General features: G+C 35.3%; 1 protein-coding gene across 1 annotated transcript; it reads right to left on the bottom strand.

Annotated features, from left to right (window-relative positions):
- Nucleotides 1-7,063: 7,063 nt before the first annotated feature.
- LOC127813255 (21 kDa protein-like) lies at nucleotides 7,064-7,944 on the bottom strand. The gene has a single exon (XM_052354145.1). It carries the CDS (start codon nucleotides 7,869-7,871, stop codon nucleotides 7,218-7,220), a length of 654 nt encoding a protein of 217 aa, XP_052210105.1. The 5' UTR covers nucleotides 7,872-7,944; the 3' UTR covers nucleotides 7,064-7,217.
- Nucleotides 7,945-8,829: the final 885 nt, after the last annotated feature.

The following is an 8,829-nucleotide window of genomic DNA, read 5'->3' as shown; positions in this document are numbered from 1 at the left end:
CATGAAACCAAAACGATTTTCCAAGTCCCCAATCAGATTTTCCAAAACAAATGAACAAGAATCATAAATAATCAGAGAGTTTCCCAATTGAAATTTTCTAGAACAAGCGAACAATAATCACTGAATCAGAAGAAATAAGCGTACCTTTGAGTCTTTGACGCAAGAATTGATGAGCTTCGAAGTGCTTGGGAAGAAAAAGGGCTTGGTCGGCGAGTTTCGAAGCGCACGTCGCCGTCGTCGATTGCCCCTCTACCACTTCTACAGCCACCACCGCTAGCGCCGCTGCCATGGCCCAGATCTTGGAATAGCCCTCGTCGATCATCCAAGCACAAGGAAAAGAAGAACCGAAGGCGAGGGATGGTGGGATGAGGGTTAGGGTTCGATTCGGTCGGGTGTAGGTTTCGTGTTTTGGGGCCGTCGAAATCGATCTCGTAGTCTCGCCTGCGAGTGGGAGGGTGGGGGGAGATAAAGAGAGAGAGAGAGAGAGAGAGAAGGGGGGTGCGGTTATGCCTTCAGCAACACACGAACTCGCTGCTCGCAGGCGAGGGTGGGGAAGATAAATAGAGAGAAGAGAGAGAGAGAATGAGGGTGCGGTTATGCCTTCAGCAACACACGAACTCGCTGCTTGCAGGCGAGGGTGGGAGAGATAAATAGAGAGAAGAGAGAGAGAGAGAGAGTGAGAAGGGGGGAGAGTACGAGTATCAGTCGGGTTGGGTGTGGCCCATGTGGGTTCCGTGTTTGGGGGGGGGGCAACTCACAGTTCACGGTTAGGGGAGAGTGGGGGCTCAACTCACGGTTAGTTCGTTTAACCGAACTAACCAAAAATTTAGAATATTGTAAACCGAATTGAACCATTTTATAAAAAAAAATCGAACCGAAGTAACCGAACTAAATAATTTCTTCAAAAAAATCAAACTGAACCGACCAATTTAGTCAGTTCGGTTCGGTTAGTTCGGTTTATCCGAATTTCTGCTCACCCTTAGTTGCCCAATTGAAACTGGAATTGGAGAAGAGGCAGCATATTCAGGGCCGCCGTGCATCTATATATATAATATTATAAATTTTAATATTATATATATATGTCCTAGGCACTGGGTTAGGATAGAGATGGGAAATGGGCGGACCGGGTTGGGCTTGACCTGCATCCCGCTTGGCCTACCCATTTGATAGGTCGAGCCGAATTTAGCCCACGAGGGAGAAGGTTGCACCGAGCTAGGTTAGGGAAATGGAAACTTGGGTCCGACACAGCCCTGTGGCCTTTAATAAATGGGCCAAAGTAGGCCGGGCCGAGCCATGGGCCTGCTGGGCCGGCCTGTGGGCCTGGCTATCTGGGCTGGCCCGTGAGTCATTTATTTTTAAATTTTTTAAATATTTTTTTATTTTTTTCTCAAACGTAACTAATATTTTTTAAAATATGTTTATTAATGTTTACTTATAATTTTGATGTTTGTAAAATTATGTTTACTGTAAACATAATTTTACAAACATAATGTTTACAAACATTACACTAAAATTATGTTTAATAATTTTACAAACATAATAAATATTATGTTTACAAATATTACAATAAAATTATGTTTACAAGAAATATAATTTTTAATTATTATGTTTATAATTATTAATTACAAACATAATTTTTTAAATATTTTTTGGTGGACAGGGTTGGGCCAATTGGTGGGCCACATATTGCTGGCTCAGCACGACCCTCATTTTGCTGGGTTGGCTGGCCCGGCCCGGCCCGGCCCGTTTGCTACAATAATGGGCCGGCCTATGAGGTGGGCTGACCGGCCCATTTCCCATCTCTAGGTTAGGAGCAAGGCGACCGAAGATGGATGAAAGCAGGGCGAGGTTGTAACAATAGGGCAATCCGTTGATTCAAATCCAGCGATTCAGATATGGGCAATGAGCTTCTTGTTGTTCTTCTGTTGTATTTAATTAATTTTTTTATGCTTCAACTATTAATTTAAATTTTAATTAATTTTATCATGAACTAATTTATTTAAACTAGGCCATGTTAAGGCTAAAATTGTGACGTTGTAATTTTTATAATTTTATGTGATTAAAAAAATTAAGTTATGTTAAGTTATATGGTATTGGATTTAATATTTGTGAATTATTGATCATCATTTACATAATTTGATATTTAATCTTGAAACTAAGAAGTGATAAGTTAGGGATTGCATCATAAGTACCATACATCATAATAATGGGTAACGAATGGAGCATTAAGAAATTTTGTCTTGGCATATTTAATTTACTAATTCATTTACATAAAATTCATAATTTGAACTCCTTAATTAGGTTCATACATATGTCTTAATTATTAAAATTTATTGATTTCTTTTATTTAAGTCGTCATCTAAATAAATTTTATTTTATTATTTTAATTAATTAATTTAATCAAATTATTAATATTTGATAGATTTAATTTAAAATAAGTAATTTTATAATTTCAATAGTTAAATAAATTAGTTCTTGAAGGATTGATAGTTAAGGTCATATTCATTATATTACTTAATACGAACTAATATATTTATTAGTTGTTAAGCAATAAACAAAAGAAATTAGAGGATAGAGGTCTATAAGTTTATCTATTATTTTGTTATTTAATCAATCATATGATTTTAATTTATTTTTTTAACCTAATAATTAAGCCTCGTCTTCATTTAAAATTTGTTAACTACAATCATTAAATATCAACTATATTAAAAATAAGTTTTTTTGTTTATTTATTTACATTGATTAGTCCAAGATTCATTAAAATAGATGGGTTCAAAGGGTAAAACTGTAAATTTACATCAGAAACATGTCAGGATTTATTTAATCTGTTGAGCGGCGGATCTACCAGAAACAAATGTAAAAAATAAATTGTTCTTTTCCTTGACCATGTGATCTACCTTCAAATATACTGTAGATTGCCTTTCATCCACATGCTACGATGATAAAGTATTTAAAGTATTAAAATTTGAATTAGTGCTGTAATTTAGAAGATAGATTTATTGTTAGAAAGGAGTAGTAATGTTGGAAGGCAAATCTCACATAGTTTGCACCGAATGTTTAATCTTAAATGTGTATAAATTATATTCGTATCTGAATTTACTAGAAGAATACATAAGAAAAAGGTCGATCATCCCTAAAAATTACTCAAGTAAAACTCGAACACTCTATCAAAAAAAAAAAAAAAAATACACTGCAGACTGCTAGATCCCATAGCAGCTAGCAGTGCAGGGAGTAGTTGTACGAAATTAAAACCCATTATTATTCTAATTAGTTTGATCAGAGCAGCAAGGATCACTGTTTGATGCCATTAATGAATTCTAATCTTCTTCTAATTAGTTTGATCATTATTTTATGTTATTAATAAACTCTAAATCTTTTTTTTCTTTTCCCGATAACAACCACCCTTGTCTTGTTATAGACCTGCTTCTTGTTTATTATTGGGGGTAGAAAAAATAAGATAAAGAGTATAGTCCCGAAGCAAGCACGCAAGCATTTTTAATTATAAAAAAAATTGAATTAGGAAGTTATTATCACCATCAACATAGTAATAATAATCTAAGTGGTTCATGAAATTTTTAAAGTCATGCTTTTGAGAGCGATTTGGGTGCTAATTACTTTATATGTTAATTAAGTATGATATTATAAATTTCAAACATTTTACATCTCTTTGTGTAAATATTTATAGTTGATTGTTCTAATGTTGAAATTTTTTTTTTTCTCAAAATTTAGTATTCAAACTTGAAAACGTAATTATTATTATATCTTGTGATTTGACTATGTTCCGACCAATTAGTGTATGAGTTTAATATGGTGAAAACTTATAATACTATCAAAAATGTCATGAAAAAAATTCATACTGTTTGATAAAGTTAGAAAATAAGGATGAAATTTCAATTTTATGAAATTTCAATTCTCACCCTAACTCTTAAGAATTTTAATTCCTTGATTTCATGGAAAATATTCACTTTTTAAATTAAAATGGAATTCAAATTTCATAAAATTGAAAAATTGTTTGATAGAATTTCTTGAAATTTAAATGGAAAATGAATTTCATTCTCATTTTTCATATCTATCAAACGTATCCTAATTGTTGTGTAGGCAAATATGTAGAGATTCATGTTTAGAGTCCAACGACAAGTAATTTGCCGACCATCTTAAACAATTATCGAATAACCTCACAAAATTAAACATGCACCTAAAATTTGTGCCTCGTGACTTAAAAGAAAAAAAAAAACAAAAAAGTTAAGAATCTCTCGTTGGAATTTGTCATTATACATCATAAAATTTATATTTTAACAAAAGTGCAACCAATTGGATATATAGTTTTAAGACGAATTAGGATAAAAACTTACACCCTAGAGTGAGTATTTTTTTTCAAGTCTTTTTCTTTATGATAAAAAGTATTTATATTTGATAAAAGTTGTAGTCACTTACCAAAAGTATAAAAATATTAATTTATAAATTTAATAATTCATTTATACCTAATCTTTTAGGATTCATTTATTTATATTAATAAGAAATGTAATTATTCAAAAATACAAATAATGGCATTAGCCGGAATACCATAGGCTTCAGATACTCATATATATATGAGTGTGCCGCCATGTCATTTTTTGATAGTGCTTATCGGTTGAAGCATTAAAGAAACAAAATTAGCATTTTGTCCTTCAGCTTTCGTTGTCAATCACGAAGATTGCGGTGCGGTGTCTCCTACATTTTTGTCGTCTTTAACGTTAACGAATTATTAATCCTCTAGGTAAGGCTGAAACACCACTCCCACTCCCACTCCCACTCCCACTCTGTGTGAAAAAGTTTAGAATTAATTGGGTGATCGAATTTAGTCACTATTTCGTGAATTTTAATATTTAATATTTGTTAGATTAATCATAAAATAACACGTCATTCGACGCTCAATTTCGGTGGGTCACTGTAGCACCGCCCTAGAGATTGGACAGAACTTATTAGGTAGCCTTTGACTTTTGTTCGAAAGAAAATTAGGTGATGGTCCATGTGGTTAATGGCGGGGGTTGAAGCTTTTAATTCAAATTTTATAGGTCATTTGTTGTAAAGTTAGTCTAAATTGAGTTTGCTATTACTGTGTTTTTAAAAATGTCATTTTGACCTACAAGAATATCTCAATTGATAGTTTTACCCCCTATACTTAGAAAATGCTTTTCTTTCTATCTACCTCTGTTGTCTATTTCTCTTTCTCTCTTGTATTCCGTTTTCTTTAGCATTTCCCATTTATTAATACCCCTCCATCATTGCCATCCTTTCTTTTATCACCTGTCCTTACCATCTTTCCTTTCTCGAAATCAGCTAAGTTCCCCAATCGTGTGAAATTTTCAAATCATGAAAACTTTATCTGGGTTTGAAGGAACCTATATAAGTAATTTTATGACTACGAATTACTTTCTCTTTTATTATTAACAAACGGTTGTTAGCTCTCTGTAAATCCTCAAAATGCTCTCATCTTCTTCTTCTTCTTTTTTTAATGTAATTATGAAGAAAAATAAAACAAATATAAAACAATTACAGCATATGGTATCTACCCAACATTGCCATCAATGAAAATTTTTTATAATTCACGTCGAATAATATAAAATTTGCCTGATGTAGACAAATTGAGAGAAGGGTGTGGGCCTCATAAGAAAGGAGTGAACCCATATATTCACCATCCCTGCAAGCCCATGTTGAATAACATAACAACTTCTTTCTGAATTCAAATCAAACCCAAGGAAATGAGTTCGATCTTTTGATTATTGACAATCTTCTGGAATCAGAGTTGAACCTACAACCTTGTGTGATGAATCATCTGCCACAAGTTAACCTAAGTCCCTTTTTTAAGTTTGTAAAATTGTTGTCAAAGCTTACCAACCAAGGCCTATGTAAATTTCTGATTACATTTCAGTATCTCTAAAATTGTACTTTTACTCTTTTAATTTTGAATTTCGCTACTTAGGCCCCATTCAAAAATTATCAAAATGCCTTTAATGTGAATTCCATTTGATTAAAATGGCTTTAACATTAATTTGAGGGATTTTTATGTCTCCTGATGTTATTGAATTTCCCTCTTTGCGGCCAAAAGATTCCTAATAATTTTCTATCCTTGGAAAAATTATGAAAATGAAAATATCCTCAAAAAGGGGTCTCAATTACCATGGTACCCTTGAGAAGGGTCCAAAATTATTAAAATACCCCTCTAAGTCACATTTGTGGAAATTCTTATTTTTTTTCAAATCCTTTTAAAATTCGAGGTATTATGCTAACCATATATAGATTTAATAGAGGAAAAGTTTATAATGATATCGAGGAGATATTTACAAGTATAGTTGGACATACCCACACACTTCATCATGTGTGTTGATATAGCAGCTCCCTAGCTAAGGATCTTACCAAATCAATCACACTCTTAGATTTCTCTTTTTTATATAAAAAAATGACAGACATTTTAACAAATTTAGATGTAAATAAGCCTAAGCCTATATCTTTTTATTTCTTATTTTAAAATAAGCCTAGGCGTATATCAAAAAAGATACATATTCAGTTATGGTTTTCACATAAAAATTACATTCTTGTTATTACATAACAATTTTTAGCTCCAAAATCGATCTCAAAGCAAGATGAACCCAACATATGATATTAAGAAATACTATACTTTACAATGTTAAGTTGTAATCTAAAAGTAGTGAAGCTAATTATAATATTTTTCTCCCCCTAATTATTCTTATTATATAGATAAAGTTTCATATCTAACGTTGAGGATATGAAAAAATTTAGTACAATTATGAGTTTGAATGTATTAATTTGATGAGGTTTTAAAATTATGGTTTATTGTTTTGTAACTCATTATATATATATATTGGTCACTTTTGACTCTAAATGTGAAGACATTAATGGTGAATCGTATTAAATTTATTTATATATATATATTTATTTTGATCTTATCCGAGTGTTATCATATCTATGGTTTTACATGGTACCTAATAGACAACAGTGATTGATATTTATAGACTGGCCAGAATAACAAATTACCAAAAAAAGAGAGAAAAGAAAGCTGTCATTTACAACAACAGTCATTAACTCAAGCGTGAGATCAGGCATCGTACAATACATAGAACCTACCAAACGTACCCACCCCACCCACACAATCACAAAAACCAGCTCTGGATAATATATATATATATATATATATAACACCAGCTTGGGTCCACATCTCAAGGCAACCTGGCGGCCGCGGCTTGGCGAGGTCGAGGCCCGTGCCGGGCTCGGGCGGCGAAGCGGTTCACCAGAGCAAGCGCATTGCTAGTGACCTGGGCGACGCCAACGACCCTTTTTTTTATGGCAGCTTTCACCTTCCCGTCCATGCCCGGCCCGGAGAAGCCGTCGACGCAGGTGTTCTCGTCGGTGAGGGCGGCGCTGACCCACGTCTGGACGTTGCTCATGTGCCAGGTAAACTCCTTGCCGCCGGGCCCTGTACGGCCGAGCTCTCGCAGCGAGCTGCCGAGCTGGTCCACCGAGTCCGCCATGGTGTCTACGCAGTCCTTCACGGCTTGGCGCTCTATGGGTTTCATCCCAGAGAGCTTGGTCATTTTGGAGACGGACGCCACCGCGGACCTGGCCTTGGCGAGGCTGACGGCGAGGGCGGTTTGGGCGAGTTGTTTGTGGCTCTGCCGGATCTTAGGGGCGTAGGTTGAGAGGCTGTGGATGCACAGGGCCGGGTAGCGGGTGGCTCTGCATGAGACTCTGATGAAGTTCGCGGCAGCGGCGACGGCGGCTGGATCTGGGGGAAAGGCGGCAGATTCCGCCGTGCTGTGAAAGGATAGGAGGAGGAGGAGTGGCAGCAGCAAGTAAAGGGCAAGTCTTGGCATGGCTTAATTAATTTGGAGGGTGTTTGTAGAAATTGATGGGAGTGGATTTGGGGGGAGGGGGGGTGGGAGATATATACGTGTGTGTGTGTGTGAGAGAGAGAGAGAGAGAGAGAGTAACAACTACCATATCTTACTTGTCATCGAGAATCAAGACGTACCCTTTGTCTTTTTATTTATTTATTTTAAAATTAGTACTTTAGTGTCGCATCACAGGATTTTGCTTTGCTTTATTTTTTTTTAATATATCTTAAAGTTCTTTACCTATTATAAAATATGATTTTGAGTTTCTCACCTAAACAATTTTAAGATTTAATTTTTAAATAATTAAAAAAATATATTTTTAGTCCTTGCCGTTTACATCCGTTTGTGTGTGACATCACGCACCATTTTAGGTGCGTGACATAACAAGTGATTCAAAATGATTTTATATTATTTTAATTATTATTATTATATTCTTGCATTTACTTGGCATTTCATGTGCACTTCAACTTGGTTTATGCGGCCTGCTCAGATCCACCCCCTCCCATGGCCGCGGTCATCACCCCCTCCTGCCATGGCCAAAGCCCCCCCTCTTTCTCTCTCTCTATATATATACTCTGCACAGACCCATCTTCCCCCTCTTTTTCTCTCTCTCTCTCTATATATATATATATATATATTGCACATTGCACAGACCCACCCCCTTCCCATGGCCGCAACCAATCATCTCTCTCTCTATATTATATATATATATATACATACACTGCCCAATGCACAGACCCATTCCCCTCCCATGGTTGCGCCCTTCCCCTCTCTCTCTCTATATACTTTATAGACCCATCCCCCATCTCTCTCTCTCTCTCTCTATATATATATATATATATTGCACAGGTACATGGGGAACAATGGGGGTTGGTTTGGGCTACTGCATTGTTGCAGCTGTGGCTTCACCTGACCAGCTAGTGATTGCTATTGAATG

The sequence above is a fragment of the Diospyros lotus genome, chromosome 11 (genome assembly GCF_014633365.1).
Source record: "Diospyros lotus cultivar Yz01 chromosome 11, ASM1463336v1, whole genome shotgun sequence".
Taxonomy (NCBI): domain Eukaryota; kingdom Viridiplantae; phylum Streptophyta; class Magnoliopsida; order Ericales; family Ebenaceae; genus Diospyros; species Diospyros lotus.
This window is presented reverse-complemented; position numbering and strand designations above follow the sequence as displayed.

What these genes read in the sequence shown, in the direction of transcription:
- LOC127813255 (XM_052354145.1), bottom strand. Translation starts at nt 7,871, where the DNA reads ATGCCAAGACTTGCCCTTTACTTGCTGCTGCCACTCCTCCTCCTCCTA.